The sequence below is a fragment of the Nicotiana sylvestris genome, chromosome 10, assembly GCF_000393655.2.
Source record: "Nicotiana sylvestris chromosome 10, ASM39365v2, whole genome shotgun sequence".
Taxonomy (NCBI): domain Eukaryota; kingdom Viridiplantae; phylum Streptophyta; class Magnoliopsida; order Solanales; family Solanaceae; genus Nicotiana; species Nicotiana sylvestris.
In genome coordinates this window covers 20,597,175-20,616,471 of record NC_091066.1, presented here as the reverse complement: position 1 = coordinate 20,616,471, position 19,297 = coordinate 20,597,175, and the positions used below count along the sequence as shown (strand labels likewise).

Genomic DNA, 19,297 nt, shown 5'->3' with positions numbered 1-19,297 from the left:
CATTAACTCTCTCATAATCATGACACGACATCTCCCTTTGTGCATTATCAATATCAGAATACGGCACGACATCACCCTTCGTGCATTAACACTCACAGAATATGGCACGATATCACCCTTCGTGCTTTATCACTCGCTCAACATTGCACGGCATCACCCTTCGTGTTTTACACTCTCACCCAAATAGCAGAAACAATAATAACCCAATAAAGGAATCATCAATAAACAACCTCGTTTCAACATTTAACTTCACAATATAAATCTCAACTTGATTCAATACTCAACAAATATCTAATACCAAGAAAAAAACATATTATGATTTGTTTAACATGAAGATTAACCAGTTTAAGCATGAACAATACGTATAAAGAAACACAATAGTCACAAGTATAAGGTTCACTCGCATGCTATGAACCAACAACAACGTATAGATACTCGTCACCTCATCTATACGTCGTACTCAACAACTACACAAGTAGCAAATAAGGCAGCAACACCTAATCCCTCAAGCTAAGGTTAGCCACAACACTTACCTCGATTCCACGGTCAAAATCAAGCCTCAATTACCGCTTTACCTCTCGGTTCCACCTCCAATCCACTCGTATCTAGTCATAATTAATTTAAATATCAATTATCGCTAAAGAAATTAATTCCAATGCATAATTACATGTTTCCCAACATTTTCCTCAAAAAGTCAAAAATCGACCCCGAGTCCGCTTGGTCAAAACTCAAAGTTCGGACCAAACCCCGATTACTTATTCACTCCCGAGTCCGAATATACAATTTATTTTGGAATCCGATCTCAATTTGAGGTCTAAATCCCTAAATTTCGAAATTCCTAAGTTCTACCCAAAAACACCCAATTCCACCATGAAAAACCCTAGATTCTAAGATGAAATATTGTAAAAAGATGAAATAGATTGAAAGAAATAAGTTAAGAATCACTTACTTATGATTTGGGGAAGAAAGGGTCTTTGGAAAATCACCTTTCGAAGTTTAGGGTTTGAAAATTTGAGAAATGAATCAAAAATCCCATCCAAAATCGTTTTTGAACAGTTGTAGATATCACATTTGCGATAAGGGGTTCGCAAATGCGAACATTTCATCGCAAATGCGAAGAATGTCCAGGACCTGCTATCAGCGCAAATGCGAATACTTATTCACAAATGCGACCTGTTCCTATCGAAAATGTGATCCCGATCTTCGCAATTGTGAAGGTCCCCTCCCATCCCTACTGATCGCAAATGCGAAGCTACTTCGCAAATGTGATGCTCGCATTTGCGAGACAGACATCGCAAATGCGAAGTTGCAGACCTGAAGCATACTGGCAATTTTCTTAAGTTTCAAAACACTCCGTAGCTTATCCAAAACTCATCCGAGCCCTCGGGGCTCCAAACCAAACACGCACACAAGTCTTAAAAGTTTCTATTTTTCACAACCGAGGGTCCAAATCACGTCATTTAAACTCCGTTTCTCACCAAATTTCACAAACATGACTTAAATACCATATTAAACCTTTACCGGGCTCCAGAACCAAAATACGGGCCCGATACCAACAGGATCAAACATTATTCGATTTCCAAAAATTATTATATTTTTAGTTTAATAATTTTCTTAAAAAATTTATTTCTCGGGCTATGGACCTCGGAATTCTATTCCGGGAGTATGCTCAAGTCCCATATTTTTCCGGGTCCATTTACTCAAAATATTGACCGAAGTCAATTTAAATCAATTTTAAAGGCAAAACTTAGTATTTTCTCAAATTTTCACATAAAGGCTTTCCGGAAACGCGTCCGGACTGCGTACGCAAATCGAGGAGAAGTAAGATGAGGTTTTGAAGGCCTCGGAACCCCAAATTGAATTTTAAAACACGAGATGACCTTTTGGGTCATCACAATTAATAATGTTCTTCTCAATAAACCATCTTCATAAAATCTTCATCCTTACAAAAATATACATAAATATCTTATTAAGTCGTAGAGAAATAATTATAAAAAGTATGAGTGTTTTACCTTTCGTTATAATCAACATTTTCGATGCTACGACAAGGACGTGTTGCAATATTATTTGAAAAGTTTACTTATATTTCTTGCAAGAAAATTCCATGGGTCATCTTTATATGTTATAATTTTTATTTTTGCATTGAATCTATAATGTATATCCCCCCTCTATATATATATATATATATATATATATATATATGTGTGTGTGTGTGTGTGTGTGTATGTGTGTTGGATTGAATACACTCTAAAAAGCTATACTTTTTTAAAGCAATTGAAAAAAATATGTTTCTGCATAGTCAAATGAATTATGATATCCTAACCTTCATGTATTTTGCAGATTATTTGTTTGGCAATGTAAAATTCACAATGGGAAAAGAGATCTTTACGCAAAATAGCCGATTGTATTTGTGTTTTATTTTTTTTTAGTCAGTTTATATCAATTATATACATATTATACATGGATTATACATATATTATATATCTACCTGCTAATTTAATTTATATTTTGGATGAACGGCTATTTAGGTTAATTCGATTAAAGCCCATCTAATTATATCTAAAGCAAATGATGATCTTTGGTGGCAGGGCGAGTTCAAACATCCTTTGGTAAATAATCTAAATGATAACTTTTAATTTAAAACATTATATCCTTGACAAATAATCTTAATAATTTTTTAAGTTATATATTTATTTTATTTTATATTATTTTATATTATTAAATATAATATTTAAGTAATTTAACTTTTAAATGTTGGGTTTTCCACGTGCACATGAATGCTGAATCATGTGGTACACGATTTTTTAAAATAAAATTAATATTATTAAAATAAAACTTTGGATAAATAATTCGACATGAAAGAATCATTATTATAAACTATTAATGAATCATCGTATGGTGACTTATTTGTCAAGATCAATACGGTATAATATTTATAATTATTACTCTATGTACTTTTGAGTTTTTTAATCTTAATTGATCACATTTAATCACACATATTATTTTTAGAGGACAAGAAAAGATGTACATGTCATTCGGCATATGAAATACGTAGCATGTTGGAAATAAAACATACCAAATCATGACAAATATATCACCAAAAATCAGGCACTCTAACAATGTTATTTGTTTAAATTTGTACTTTTTTCACAATTACTTATCATCACATAATAAATATTATACTGCAACCATGCAACAACAACCACACACAAAATTTCTCCAACCTTGACATACTCGAATTCATTTTGTATAATTTTTCATTCCTTTTCTTTTATTATGTAAGAAAAATATTTGCTATAATGCCTTAGAATAAAATTGACAATTTTTTACTCATTATCCAAGTAAGAGGTTGCACTTTTGACTTGAATTGTAGACCTTGTTACTCTTTCAATTTCAAGAGATACACTCTCTTTAATGAAGTGATGAGCGATCAGTGATGACCTCCCATTTTAGAGAAATAAACAAATGGAGACTGCATACAATACTTATATACTTTGTGCTTCCACGATCTCAAACTCAAAAAGCAGCATTATTCAAGAAAAAAATATTTTCCAAACTTCTAATTACGGCACATTGAAAATGAACCATTTGATTTTGAAAGTAATTTCTTCCTTGCAAAGTAAAACAATTTATAGGGAAGAAAAACACAAGTTACGATGAAAGTATGCATCCTTTCATCTTAAGACACAACTCTTCGTTATAAATATTTATTTATCTTTTATATTTACACGTTGCCTTGGGTTAGTGTGTAAATGTAGGTGTAGGTTTTTTTTTATAAAGAATATTCAAATTATTTAAAAGGACATTCTAGTAATTTAGCTATATTTTTATTGATAGGAAGACGTTGGATGGTTTGAGTAAAAATAAAGTGCTATTTGTAAGGCTTTTGAAGATATATTTTTATGTTCTAATTTTGAAAAGGCACCCTTTTTTTCTTTTAATATATATATATATATATATATATATATATTTTAAAGGCAAACGATTGAAAATAAAGTAAACAATAGACACTTGTTAGAAAAAATCACTTTGAATATTAGATACTAATAGGAAGGATCACATATTTTCAAGTAAATTTAACATTTTTGTGTAATATTTTTATATGTAAAGTATTTAAATTATTTAAAAGGGTATTTTGGTAATTTGACTTTTAACTTAAGGGCTTCCCACTTTTAATATAATATAGATAGATATTGATTTGTCTGGTTCTAATACTACTATAATAGGAAAAGTCAAATAATATTTCATTGGATAATATATTTCAAATTTTTCTTGAAAATAGCTTTGAACTATAAACTTTTTAGTGTTTTTTATGTCATTCCTAAAAATGAAAATTTTATTTAGAGATGAAAATGTTCAAATACGCACCATAACTTTTACTCCGTGAAATATTTCTAAGCTGAATCCGACTGCTTCCCTCTTCTTCTTTTTTTTTTCTTTTGAAAGGTTGGAGTATAACAAGGAAAAAGAAAGGAAACAATTACTAATCTGTCAAGCCAATAACAATTGAGATTCATTTGAAATTCCTTAAAAATAACATGTTAATGTTGCAGGCAAAAAAAAAAATGGATAGAGAATAAAAGAGAAAATGAAAGGAATGAGCATGATTAAAATTCATTGGGAACAAACATTCTTCACTGCCAATGCTTCTTGGGATTTCACCTAAGCAGTACATTTTCTCAAATCTCAAGGCCGCCGCACAAAAGCAAATGTTTCATGGAAGTTAGGATTGCTTCTAATACTCGCCACTACATATCCTCGCAAGTAGGTGTGTACAAAAGAAATCAATAAATCGCGTCAATCTGATAATTCGAATCAAATTAAAAATAAAAAATCGATTATGGTTTGGTTTGATTTAGTTTGGTATTGGAAAAAAAAATTCGATCATAATTAGTTTGATTTTAGCTAAAGAAAGTCAAACCGAAATCAAACCAACCCGACAATACATGTATAAATTTTTTAGATATATTTAATATATAAATATGCTTATTGTGATGTAAGTTATAAATATTTCTTAATCTTTTTCATAATTTTATCTTTTAAGGTATTATTTCAATGTTGGATTTAGAACTTTTGAATGTTCCAATAAGTTTTAGTCATTAATATTAGTAACTCAAATAATGCTAACAAAATCCCAAAACAAAATCGAATCAATACTAATGCTAACAAAAGACATTCAATTTTAATACTAGAAATGACAATGTATTGAATATCTATTTTTTGTTTTGCAGTGTTTGAGATTAAAATACATAACATATTTTTATTTTTCTTTATTGTTTAGTCATGTAATTAATATTCCCTTGTAAGTCTACTTATTTTAGCATGACTTAGTACTTTTAGATTATGTTTATTTTTATTATGGCTTCTTAATTAGCAATATTTATTTTACGTGATTTTATAGTTGAATATTTTGGGATATTGCCATGACACATCTCATATTTTGTATTATTTTCTTGGAAAATACCTCATATAGTTGTATCTTACTAGGATTAAAGAAATATTTGGAGCACAATTTATATCCTTTATCCCTCAAATTTGACAAACATGGTATAAACTCATCTTAAATTTAATCCCGGAATTAATTACCCTTATCCCTCGTATAAAACGAGCCTTTGGAGTAAAATAAAGCTGTATAAAATCAAGTTCCATACTTTATTATTTAGCTGTTGCCAGTAAGTGTTTTTAACTTCATTTCCCTCGTCATATGCTTGTTGTTAGCCCTTGATGAAAGGTAAAACCACAACTATTACTTGCATTATTTAACCTAAGCTTCTATAGTCAGTACAAAAGAATTTTACAGGGCCTGGTCCTACTGTTTTACATTGCTTTTCCACAATTAAGTCCTCAGCACTTCAACTCCTCTTTAAGTAAACTTTCTAACATAAAATCAATGGATCCACTGGCATCTCATCCAACTGCCTTTCCAGATTTCCAACAAAACTATCTGGATTCTAACCGCTCCTCCTCATGCTCCAGCCTTAATAATACAAGGGACGGGCCTCTGCCACCCGTCCCTGGTGCCAAGCTACGCCTTATGTGCAGCTACGGGGGTCACATTATCCCCCGCCCGCACGACAAATCACTATTTTACATTGGAGGTGACACTCGCATTGTTGTGGTGGATCGCCTCTCCTCCCTCTCTGACATCCACACTCGCCTTTCACACACCCTCCTCAACGGCAACAAGTTCACTCTCAAGTATCAGCTTCCTAATGAAGACCTTGATTCAATTGTATCAGTCACCACAGAAGAAGACTTGCAACATATGATTGAAGCATATGATCGCGCAATGTTGGTTTCACCTAATTTGAGACCTTCCCGTCTTCGCTTGTTCCTGTTTCTTGAAAAGATAGAAACTGCAGCCTCTATGAGTTCTCTTCTTGCTGATGCCAAATCCGAAACTTGGTTCGTTGATGCTTTTAACAATGCTGGCTTTATTTCCAGAGGTCTCTCTGATTCAGCTGTAGTAGATAATTTGCTGGAACTAGACAATTTTCCAGAGAGTGATTCTTTTGCAGACCTGGAGGCTCGGAATCATGAGTCATTGGCCAAGAATGCTATTCAGGAAGTGCATTCTACAATGCCTGATTCACCTATGGTTGATACAACCTCATCATTTGAGTCCACTGTTTCATCTCAATCTAGGGGAAATCTGCTTCCTGTTGCAGTTAAAGTTGAAGATAGTCATATGAACGCGACATTCAAGGATCAGATTCTTGGGTTATATGAGCGGTTCTCACATATTAATATCGCTTCAAATGAACAAAAACTGGATGATGGTTTTAATCATTTGGCTGCAACTGCAACCGCAGCTGCAGCCCCAGCTCTTCCTACTGTAATTGGTGGTGCAGAAACTATGTTATCAGCTGGTTTTGTGAAATCTACAGCTGCTAATGATGATGAGAAAACAGATCAGGGTGCGCCTACTAGGCTCCGGAAACTCCTATTGAGGTCACTATCAAATCAGAGAAAAAATGGAGATGGTTATACCTTGCCATCACCTGATTCACAATGTGCTGGTTACAATTTGCCATCACCTGATTCTGTAGCAAGGTATGAATGTACTCTTTGTTCATTTTGCTTACAAGTTTTGTAGGGAGATTATAAGAATCATATCAAAAGTTGAAGTAAACCACAAAGGGATCATTTGGTTTGAAGACAAGTTATGCTGGGATTAGTTATGCTGAGATTAGTCATCCCGGTATTATTTCTTATTGACTGTTTGCTATGTTGTATTGATCCTGAGATTGTCAATTTTATTGTTTTATCCTTGGATTACTACTCCACTCTCTGACAGGTTTAAGTTATTCCGGTACTATTTTTAATCCTAGGATAACTTACCCCAGGATTAGTAACTAAACAAGAGATAAGGCGACACCAAAATTTTTTATCCCAGGATTATTTTTGCTAATCATTCGTACCAAACGACCCCAAAGTGTAGTAATAAAATAATAATCCCAGAAAAGAAGTAATGTTTTTGTTGCTCCACCTATTTGGCGTATTTTCCTGTATAATACTGAAATGTTTTTTTTTAACTTTGTCAACTAAGATATCTGTTATATAATTTTCCAACATTTTACCTTTCAGTGATAGCAACATTGCCTCAGCAACTTCACTCGCAAAACACACGATTTACCAAGAAGCAACTCCAGCAACAGGTGTCGAAAACAGTCTTCATATTGCAGTAACTGATTCCAGGAAATATAGTAACGATACAAACTCTCAAAGTCAGATGCAACAAGTTCAAGATTCTGTAGTTATACAGGCTTCCCAACATAATTTGTACCAGCAACCACAGTTCATTCCAACCGGCGCCCATTACATCCAACATACTGCAACAGGTCCAATAACAATTCCATCTTACTGTCCAATGTATGCACTTCAATCCCAGCACCCAATACATCAGCAAATGGATCAGCAATATCAAATGTATTTGATTCCTGTCCCTCAAATGACAATGCAATCTAATATAGCTGATGCTACAGTTACATCCTTTAAACCTGAAATGGCTGCAAATGCATATAGAATAGCCACCACAGCTACTCCATCATTTGTTCAAGTTCCTAATAGTCAATTTCAGCAACAATATTGTTGTCTTTCCAAGTTTTCTCCTCCATCACAGCCACTGGCTGCTGTTTCCAATGCCAATGCTAATTTGAGCTATGAATATTCTCATCCTACGCATGATCAGGTGTACTACGCTTAACATCCAGCTCCTCTGCTTCCTTTGCAGTACCAAACAACGACCCCTACTGCAGTTTTATTTTCACAGGCCTCATCACAACTAGCTGCGGAGAACACCACTTCACAAAACATAACCTCGTAGCCTCTTTAAGTAAATACAGGCCTTAACACAACTAGCTGCGGAGACTAGTATATGGTGTTGTAAGAAGCAATTTAAGATCAGTATTGGAACTGCATCCTATGTATTATTCTCTCTTTTCTACATGCATGTATGTCTTTATAATTGGTATTCTCTATAATAAAGAACCTGTTAGATGAATCCAAGATTGTTGCTTTTGGTCATCCATCTATGCCCAATATAAAAGAGGGAAAAGAATCCTTTCCATCAGGCAGCATTTCATGCTTAATTCATGGTCATCCTGCAGTTCAATTGTTTGCAAAAACTAGAGAAACAGGAAGTTTAAAACAAGCTGAATCCACTATTGTGGTCCACTAAAAACTACTAGTATCATGCTTCAAGATTATCAGATATGTCAATGGAACAGTAGTTCGAGCTTCAGTTCAGCCCAATGGTGATGGGAGCTTGACCTCTATGCCATGAGAGAAGGGAATGGAGAGAGAAGAAGGAAGAAGGAGAAGTGAATCTTCCAGAATCTGTTTCTCTAATTAAATTCTGACTGGAGTGCCTACTATATACAAGATGTAACAAAACACAACCAACTAACTAACTAACAAATGAGTTGGCTACAGCTGTCAACTTCAAGCTACTGCAACACTAACCAACTGAGCACTAAGCTAAGTAAAGCTACTAATTCTACTAATTTACATAATTAATCTTAACACCCCCCCTCCCCAAGTTGGAGGTGTAGTAAACACAATCAACTTTCCCAATATAGCACTGTGTTTGATTCTAGTCAGAGCCTTGGTGAGAATGTCTGCTAGTTGATTGTCTGTTCTGATATGGTGGAGTAAAATCACGCCTGCTTGTAGTTGATCACGCACAAAATAGCAATCCACTTCTATATGTTTGGTTATTTCATGCAATACAGGATTCCTGGCAATGTAAAGTGCAGACTGGCTGTCACAAAATACTGAAATGGGCATAGAAAAAGGGACAGTCAGCTCTTCAAATAATCTGCTCAATCATACCAATTCCCCTACTACTTTCCTCAAGGCCCTATGCTCTGCTTCTGCAGAGGACAAAGATATAGTCTCTTGTTTCTTAGGCTTCCAGCTGGTGGGGCTATTACCTAGAAGGACCAGATAACCTGTAATAGATCTCCTAGAGTCTGGGCAGGCTGCCCAGTCAGAGTCACAATAGGCTCTAGCTGTGTGATATGCATCTTTTGACATGAGAAACCTAGAGTATGATCATTTTTCAGGTATATGAGTAGGTGAAATGCTGCCTTCAAATGAGGCTCTCTGGGCTCTTGCATGAATTGGCTCAAGTGCTGAACACTATATGCAATATCCAACCTGGCATTAGTTAGGAAATTCAGCTTACCCACCAGCTTTGATCCTGCAAAATGGTGCCTTCCTTGGCCTTTAGCTTTATAGTGGGATCTAATGGTGAGGAACAAGAACTATGATCCAAGCAATTGTATTCTTTCAGCAAGTCCAGCACAAACTTCCTTTGGGATATAATGGCACCATCATCTTTGTACATGACTTCCAACCCCAAAAAATAATGCAATTGTCCTAGGTTTTTGATCTTAAATTATTCATGTAGAAAGGATTTGAGTTGTGCAATTTCCTCCTGGTCAGTCCTAATGAGCACACATCATCCATATATAGTGCAACATATACTGAGGACTTTCCATTCTTTTTTTAGAAGAATGAGTAGTCATTCATGGAATGTGTATAACTTTTTGAACATAATGCTTCAGTCAACTTTGCATACCACTGCCCACTAGCTTGTTTTAAACCATAGAGAAACTTATTTTGCTTACAAACTAGTCCTAGCTTATCCACAACAAGTCCAGGTAGGACTTGCATATACACTTCCTCAAGAAGATCTCCATGAAGGAAAGCAATGTTCACATCTAGCTGAGATGTGGCCTAACCTTTCGTAACCGTAATGGCTATCAATGCTCTCACTATTGTCATCTTCACCGCTGGCGAAAAAGTTTCTGTGTAATCAATTCCTGCCTGCTTGGGTGTAACCTTTGACAACCAATCTATCTTTAAATCTTTCAATGCTGCCATTAGTTTTATGCTTCACCTTGTAGACCCATTTGCAACCTATTGCCTGCTTCCCAGGTGGCAATGGAATGAGGTCCCAAGTCTGATTAGAATATAATACTTCAAACTCTTGTGTCATTGCAACTTTCCATGCAGGGTCAATAGCTGCCTCCTCATATGATGATAGCTCCCTGTCATGACAAATATTTCTCACAAGAACTTGACTATTAAGAGTTAGTAGATCAGAGGCAATGTGATGATTCATAGAAAATAAAGCATTAAGGGAAACATAATTTGGTTTAAGGTTGGGAAGAGAATGTACATAATCTTGCAAATAACCAGGTGGCCTATGTGTTCTTTGAGATTGTCTCAATTGTAAAGGTTCTACAGAGGATTATTCAGTATAATGTTGTGGTGAATAAGGCAATGGAGACATAGGTACTGTAGAAGGTGATGAGGAAGCAACAGGTGCAGGTGACATAGAGTTGTGTGTGATATCAAAACTCCTTTGATTAGTCAGAACATCAGACAAGTGTTGTACAATTTTTGTGTCACCAGAAGATTGTTCATGTAAGGACTCAATGAAGGGTATTGAATGAGGAACATAAGGTTGAGAAGGTGCATGCATACTGACTGCAAAGGGAAAAATGAACTTGTTAAAGACTACAACTCTGGAAATGTGGAACTTCTTAGTGTCTAGATTCAAAACTTTGTACCCTTTTATGTTGAAAGGATAACCAACAAAGACATGTAGTGTTGTTCTAGGCTCAAACTTGTCCCTGTGTGGTTTTGATATAGTAGGGTAGCAAAGATATCCAAAACTTTTAAGGTGAGAATATTTTGGTTTTCTTTTGTACAATAGCTCACATAGAGTCTGGTTTTTAAGAGAGGCAGAGGGCAATCTGTTTGTAATATAGGTGGAACAAAGAACACACTCTCCCCGGTACTTTAGTGGCAATTTAGATTGGAAGAGAAGTGCTCTGGCTGTTTCAAGGGGGTATTTATGGTTTCTTTCCATCACACCATTCTGTTGTGGTGTATAGGGGCAAGTTCTTTGGTGAATGATGCTTTTAGATTGGAATAGCATACTTGCTTCTGTGTTGGTGAATTCTAACTCATTATCTGACCTAATGGCCTCGACAGTCACAGCAAATTGGTTTTCCACCAGATTAATAAAGCCTTTGAGAACTTGAAGAGCATTGCTTTTGCTAGATAAAAGGTGAGTCCAGGTAGACCTATTGAAGTCACCCACCATGGTGATAAAGTATTTGTGTATGTCATGTGCAGGGACATGGTATGGGGCCCATAGATCAATGTGTAGTCATTCAAAAATTCTGCTAGTTGTGCTAGTTCTCTGAGAACATGTGAGTCTTTCTTGTCTAGCCGTGGGGCAGATGGTACAGTTAAAAGGTTGTTTGGGAGAAACAATTACAGGAATGGAAGAAATGTTTTTCATTTTGACAAAAAGGGACATGTCCAAATTTGTTGTGCCATAACATATCCACATTATCTCCAGTACACAAATGAGAACATGCATTGGAAGTCTTAGAAGATGGATTCATAAGAGAAAATTGTCCTTTATTATTTGCACATGGAGTATTTACAACATGATGAAATGAAACACACTTATTGACATGCAATGAATTATTTACAACAGAATAAGAAGGACACTGTATGTTACAAGTGCAACAAGCAAAAGTATTTGGTAAGATGTCAGGGGTCTTTACTGTAGGGCTCGCACTGTTGTTCTTCAAACAACTTGGGTATAGGATGTACAGTCCATCCTTGACCCTACCAATCACCAGAAGCCTCTTCAATGAAGGGGTCTGCAGTATACAATAATGTTTAGCAAGGGCAACAAGGCAGTTGAGATGAGAAGCCAAAGAATGAACAGAGATCAAATTGCATCTAAAGGAAGGGACAAACATCACCCTGTCTAAAGTGATCTTAGGAGTGAGTATCACACTACCAATCTCTGTCACCTTTACTTTATATCCATTTGATAGTATAACTAACAAAGGACAGGGTAATATTATTATATTGGTTAATAGGGATCTATTAAAGGTCATATTGTTTGATGCCCCTGAATCTATAATCTATGAATTAGACTTGTTTTTTAAACATTCACAAGACAACTTACCAAAATCCATAGAAGAAGTGCAAGCTATAATACCTGAAAAATTTTGCTGCTCCAGTTGGCATGTTGGCACTGCTTGTGCAATCTCTTCCTCCTCCTGATTGAACTTGCTGCAGGCTCACTAGCTGGCCATATTCCTCTTTGGTGAGACTCACACTTTGAGCATTATCATGAGCATCAGGTCTCTCATTGTCGGCAGATTGTGCATTTATGGCTGTCACATATGCATTGGCCACTACTTTATTTCCTCTATTGAACTTAATGTTTTGGTTACCATTGGGATTATGGCCATAGTTGAAATTTTGTTTTGGATTCTGATTGATGTTGGAAATCTGATTGTGATTTTGTGTTTAGATTTTGATTTTAACTGAAACTCTAAGGATAGCCACGAAGCTTATAACATTTCTCTTTGGTGTGTCCTGGTCTTTTGCAATAATCACAAAATTGTCTGTTTCTATTGTTGTGATTGTTGTTGGGAGAGTAATTAAACCTAAAGAACTATGGTCTACTTGTGTTAGCATTCAAAGCTGCTGATTCAAGAGCTAGATGGTTATTTGGCCTGATTTCTCTCTATCTTTCCTCTTGAATTAGTAGTGAGAAGGCCTGGGCAATTGAAGGAAGTTGATTCATCATGAGGATACTACCTCGGACTACAGTGTATGTCTCATTCAGTCCCATGAGAAACTATATCAACCTCATATCTTGTTCAGTTTTGTGCATACTTTCCTTGGCCCCACACGTGCAATTGCAAGAATAGTGAGATTTGGCAATTAAAGTATTGAGTTCCTCCCATAACTTCTTCATCTTAGTGTAGTAACTAGTGATATCAAGAGTTCTTTGAGATAAATCATTGATTTCTTTTTGAATTTGGTACAGTTTTGTTCCATTAGTTTGGTCATATCGATTTTCAAGCTCTCTCCACAATTCGACTGCATCTGTCACATACTCAACACTGTCTGCTATTTCCTTAGCTAGAGAGTTTAGGATCCATGAAGTTACCATGTTATCGTACCTTTCCGATAATCGATACTTCGATGAGTCTGGATCTGGTCTTTTGCATTTCTCATTGATGAATCCTAGCTTATTTTTCACTGATAGGGCTTGTATTACACCTCTTCTCCATGAACAATATCCAAAACCATCAAATGGAACAGGAACTAATGTTGCTCAAGGATTATTAGACGGATGCATGTAAAAGGGGCTACTGGTATTGGCTGATTAAGAGAGTAAGCCATGGACTGTGTAGATTGTTCATCATCATCGACGATAGTCATCTCGCACAATATAAATTTTCTACGTGATTGAACTCTAGAAAGTAGTAATTACATATCTAAGACAATAAGCAGAGTACAACTTTTCCAAAGTTACGACTCGAGATCGATGAAAAACGAAACTTGCATGGGCACGATCTAATCGAATTGCAAAATAACGGATCAAGAATTAACAGAATCAAAACAGCGAGTCGAAACCTGCGATTGGCTCTGATACCATATGAGATTTGTCAATGGAACAGTAGTTCGAGCTTCCGTTCAGCTCCAATGTTGATGGGAGCTTGACCGCTGCGCCATGAGAGACGAAAGAAGAAGGAGAAGTGGATCTTCCAGAATCTGTTTCTCTAATTGAATTCTGAGTGGAGTGCCCACTATATACAAGATGTAACAAAACACAACCAACTAACTAACTAATAAATGAGTTGGCTACAGCTGTCAACTTCAAGCTACTGCAACACTAACCAACTGAGCACTAAGCTAAGTAAAGCTACTAGTTCTACTAATTTACATTATTAATCTTAACAAAATTTCTCTACATCTTTCCAACGGAGATTTACAGAAAATATAGCCATGAATTTCTCTGCTTATCAGATGGACTATCATGATTATTTACAATCAGTTACCACATCTAATCGTACCAATGCATCGCTACTCCTTCATTTGACCATTGAATAGGATTTCAGTGCAAAATACTGTATCAATTTTAAAAAGGAACATGTTGACAAAATGAGTATATAAGATGTGCTGCACTTAATTACCGGTATTAGAGGAGATTGAGAAAATTAAATAGTACTTAGGTAATAGGGAATAGTTTGGGACAAAAATGTTGTCTTTGAGATAATGCAGCTAGCTTCAATAAATTAGCTTCTCCCAAAATAATTAACAATTTCTTTGTAACATGACCAATCTCAAATGATTCGAAAGGAAAATCTTATTAACAGAGAATACCACATGATATATGCTTCTTCATTGAATTTAGAGTTATGATATATTTGATAGCTTCCAAATAAAGCTGCATATTACTTTCATAAGAACATGGTTTCCACATACTGTCAAAAAAAGCAATCTCCTATTTGGCTTGAAGATGAGCAAGACTGAAATTTTGACTTACTGAAAGTGCAAAAGTGAGTAAGCTTTACTTGACACTAATGAACAGAATATGCAAATACATTTTCCATTTCTCAGCTAATAAGGTGGGAAAAGAGCTTTTAGCAAAATCATCGTCATAAATGTCTATGGCAAGGAAACTTTATACAACTACAAGCAGTTTGACTTACTCGTGAATGCAGGAATAGCTATTTCTTTAAAAAAAAAAAATGCCGAAGATAGTTAAGTAAATAAAAGTGTCTTCTCTCTACAAACTCAAATTTTCAAATAAGATGGTCACACGATTTAATGACGCCACTGCAATTACATCTCTTTAATAAAGTGCCAAATTAGCATTCACGCTAAAGATAAGGTATATATTTGGCTAAGGAATTCTCCTAGGTACATTTTAGCTGTGGATTTTCTAGCTTAGCTAATGTTGCGTACAAGCTACAAATTTAGTTCTCCTAGCTAAGGTCAGTAGCTTAATTGCATGTTTTCTAATATTAAATACTACCACGGCCATAATATTTTTCATTTTGTCAAACTGAATTTGTTCCAAACTATTTGGCATCTCAGAAAAACAAGATGCATTTATTAGTTTTTTTCCCTTTCAAATTCATGCTTACTGCTCAAATTAGTGCAATGTTAATCAAATGATACCTGTAACTGTAAGGCCTCGTAAAATTCTATCTAAAACTCGGGATTTTGTGGTGCCGAGACAAACTTATGTATTAATGATAGTAAACAAGCTCGCCGCGGTACGGAGTTTTTGGGTTGAGCAGTGCATTGGAAAGTTGAAGAAAATTTTTGGGCGGAATGGGGTCGCATATGCGACTGCAAATTCTGCTTTGGAGCTTCATTTTTGGGTTTTTATAACCTCACCCCCTTCTCATAAAACACTATTAGAGGTCATTTTAGAAAGTTAAAACTTACATTTTAGAGAGAGAGGAAGGTGGTCTAGAGTGAGAAGAGGGATTCTAAGCCATTGTTCATCAATCTTTGCTCAAACCTTGAAGATTTCTCTAGAGTAACTCACAAGGTCTTCAATCAAAAGGTAAGATTTTACTTCCTAACCCTTAATTTCAAAATTTAACTAGAAATGGATAATTAGTAAAATAATACTTGGGTGTGGGATTTGCTTATTTTGCATGCATGTATTATCAAGGGGTGTAGGAAGATGCTGAGCTAAAAATGGTAAAGAATGGGTTGTGGGATGATGGAATCCTCCATAAAAGGACCTTGAAACTTTAATGCACACCTAGTGTTTGATAAAATGCTCAAATGAGCTAGAACCATGATCATCTTCCTAATTTTGGTTCAATTTGTTATATTTCTAAAATAGATCGAAGTTGCTAAAAATTCCGGAACATTTTAGAGTTTAAGGAAGCTCAAGTAAGGTATGTTGGCTAAACGCTTCTCTTAGAATTGAACCTCACATTGTCCTTGTAATTCCTGAGTTGCTCATTATGAATCGATTATCCAAATAAGCTTGTGTCAAAAGACATCCATGTTCAATATGTAATTCAAATGCCCTTGTTATGTTGTACTACTATTTAAAAATGTGTTTAAAGTATGGGTTGCATATCTAAATGTCTTGACTTCAAGTTGTGTTCCAAATGAAAGCTAATGACAATTGTGTAAGAAATCTTAATGCGAGTAAGACTCTTATTTGCTCATATATGTGCTTAAATGTCTTGAATAGAAATGTCTTGTTGATGGAAAGTCCATGATGATTGTCGCGCCCCCTTTTTCCTTCGCGGATTCCGGGTTTCGACATTCATGGGGAAACAACTCGTTTCCTTTTGGAAATTGGGTATTTAAAGAGTCGCCACCTAAAAGATTAAGGTGCGTTAGGGAATCTAGAGCAATTAACTCAAGTAACCAGTTTGTGTTACCAGAGATTAAGGTAAGGGCTCTAAATAACCTTGAGGGGAAGGTGTTAGGCACCCCTCGCGGTCCACAACGGTGGGTCCCAGCCGAACTTAAACTATGTGAATTAGTCATTTAACAAGCAAGAGGTCTCAGCATATATTTGCAAATAAAGGTAGTTTACACAGTCTAAACACATATACAATCAAGAAAGATAAGCGTAAATTAAGGAGGTTTGGACAGTCCGAGCATACATAAACCAAGGAAGTTTAGGAGGTCTGAGTACACATATGTAAAAGGGATAAGGGAGGTCCTAAGTTGTTTATCCTATAGGATCATATCCATGCAATGCCCGGTAATCACTCCTCAGTGAGAGGGGCTACATGTTGCATTGGCGCATAGGTCATCATATTCTTTTACTACCCATTATCCCACCCCTTAGCGGTTATATAAGCGAATTTGATTAACGAACTCTAAGCGTGTTGTTACCCGTCCCATCCTTGTTGTCCGGAGGAGTTTAGGACCTCTAGACTTAGGCAGTTCTAGACAATTCTGAGGTGTTTAAAAAGCAAAATCTAGGCGACAACAAATAACACATAGGACTGTCAATTAAGGAAGCATATAAAGGGCTCATGTTTACCTCCACATACATAGACAAATAAGCAGCACGTCTCAAACATAGTTTTTAGGTAATTTCAGAGCAATTCTAGAACAGGGTATCTAGGTGAGCATCAAAACACAGAATATGCAACATTATTTCATAAGGGCGAAATGACAGAACCCTAATCACATTGCCTACTAATTTTTTTTTAAAAAAATTGTCAAACCTAAGCAGTTTATAAATAATTAGAGTATAGTTTCTCAGTTTTTACAAGGACACCAATTACCTAAGGCTTGCCTAGGCATAGGGCTATATGCAACCATAGTGATAGAAGTTGTTTAAACAATTTGAAGTTATTTCAACCTATAGGCATGTTGATCTAAGTGATGAAGGTTATAACAAGTGATTTTCTACTAATTTGTACCAGAACATGATTCCTATGCATGAGGCTATTTTTTAACCTTTTCATAGACAGTTGTTTATTTAGGCGATATAGACATGATTTAAACTAGATGCAAATAGAGTCCTGAGGTAGGATTTCTAATGCACATAGAGATGGTCGTTTTGTTAAGCAGTATTATTAACTTAATAGCAGGATTTTTAAGTGATAGCGACTTATGCAGAATCAAAAGTGAAGTGATGAACTATAACATGTAATATGCAGAAGCAGTAAACATGATTGTCCTAAGACAAATAACCTAATGCACAAATTTAGCATGGTGTAATGCGAATAAGCATAGCAATCCTAAAACATGATATCTGATGCATCACATAAACCTAGAACATGATTTCTACAGCAACTCAACATAATGCAAAGCCTAGAAAACATGATTTCTACCCAGTTTACCCCACAGAATCATATAGCTACCCTCCCTTTTTTACTAGTTACCCCAATATCTGTTTACTAAGGATTATTACAGACCAGGATTGCATATATTACATAAATGCCCAGAAACCTATAGTAAACTGAACTATAGGGAGCCTGAAGCAGGCCCAAAATAAACCTAGGAGTACCAGGCCTTCAGTGTAGTCTCAAATGCCCAGAAATCTCATAGCCAATTTGTGTCCAGGTGTGTCAGAGTTCCCTAAGGACCTCAAGGATTCCAGACAGTGCTCACACCAAGACCTTTCTCAAATAGGGACTGGTTATATGTAGTGTGGAAGAGCCAACCTCAGTATGCCAGAGTTTAGAGAGATCTCAAGGATCCCTAAGCAGTACACATACCAGAGGGGCAGAACTTAATAATCTAAGAGTAAAGTGAGAGTGCTCGACATAGTTTTGCAAGATTTAGTGAAAAACAATGTGGAGATAACTTTTAGGAGTGAAAAATATTTTATAAAATAGACCAGTTTTAAGAAGATGCTAAGAATGAAAACCAGTTTTTAGAAGAATACTAAGAACATTTTGAAATCAGTTATGAAGAGAGCAAATTCAGCAAACAAGCAATCAGTCATGGAATACCCATATTTAGAGACATGCAGATCTCACACAAGGGTGAAGGGGGTTGGGAACATATAAAAATCACATTAAGGGGGCACATGAACAGGGTACAGGGAAAACATACAGACAACAAATGCATAGTACACTTAGGAGTCTTAGAGACTTAATAGGCTAGCCATGATAATAGGCAATTAAGACATAGAGCAAAGATGTAGTAAAATCATGTGGAAAACAAGGGTGTCTTAGACAGGATTAGACATACAATTAAGTTCATTAGGGGATTAAGCTACTAATCATGATCACACCAAGCTAAGGGAGTAACAGAAACATGCTTAGCCAGTATCAAACCATCAAATGAAGTCAAGACACACCGATTACATGCTTGAGCAAAAGGAGACAGAATTTAGACATGTAGGGTAAAGCAGTAAACAAAAGGACAACTTGAATGCATAACCAATCGAACTAGTGCAACAGTAGACATAGAACAAATAGAGTTGAGTTTCAAAATTAAACTAGAGACATAC

General features: G+C 35.6%; 1 protein-coding gene across 1 annotated transcript; it reads left to right on the top strand.

Annotated features, from left to right (window-relative positions):
• The first annotated feature begins 5,890 nt into the window (after nt 1–5,890).
• Nucleotides 5,891–8,206, top strand: LOC104224134 (uncharacterized). Its single transcript, XM_009775715.1, has 2 exons — nt 5,891–7,053; nt 7,588–8,206. The coding sequence occupies exons 1-2, from the start codon at nt 5,891–5,893 to the stop codon at nt 8,204–8,206; spliced, it is 1,782 nt and encodes a 593-aa protein (XP_009774017.1).
• Nucleotides 8,207–19,297: the final 11,091 nt, after the last annotated feature.

Excerpts from the sequence above, each read along its gene's own strand:
- LOC104224134 (XM_009775715.1), top strand. The coding sequence starts at position 5,891 with ATGGATCCACTGGCATCTCATCCAACTGCCTTTCCAGATTTCCAACAA. Across the intron at positions 7,054-7,587 it reads TCACCTGATTCTGTAGCAAG|TGATAGCAACATTGCCTCAG; the intron begins GTATGAATGTAC and ends TTTACCTTTCAG.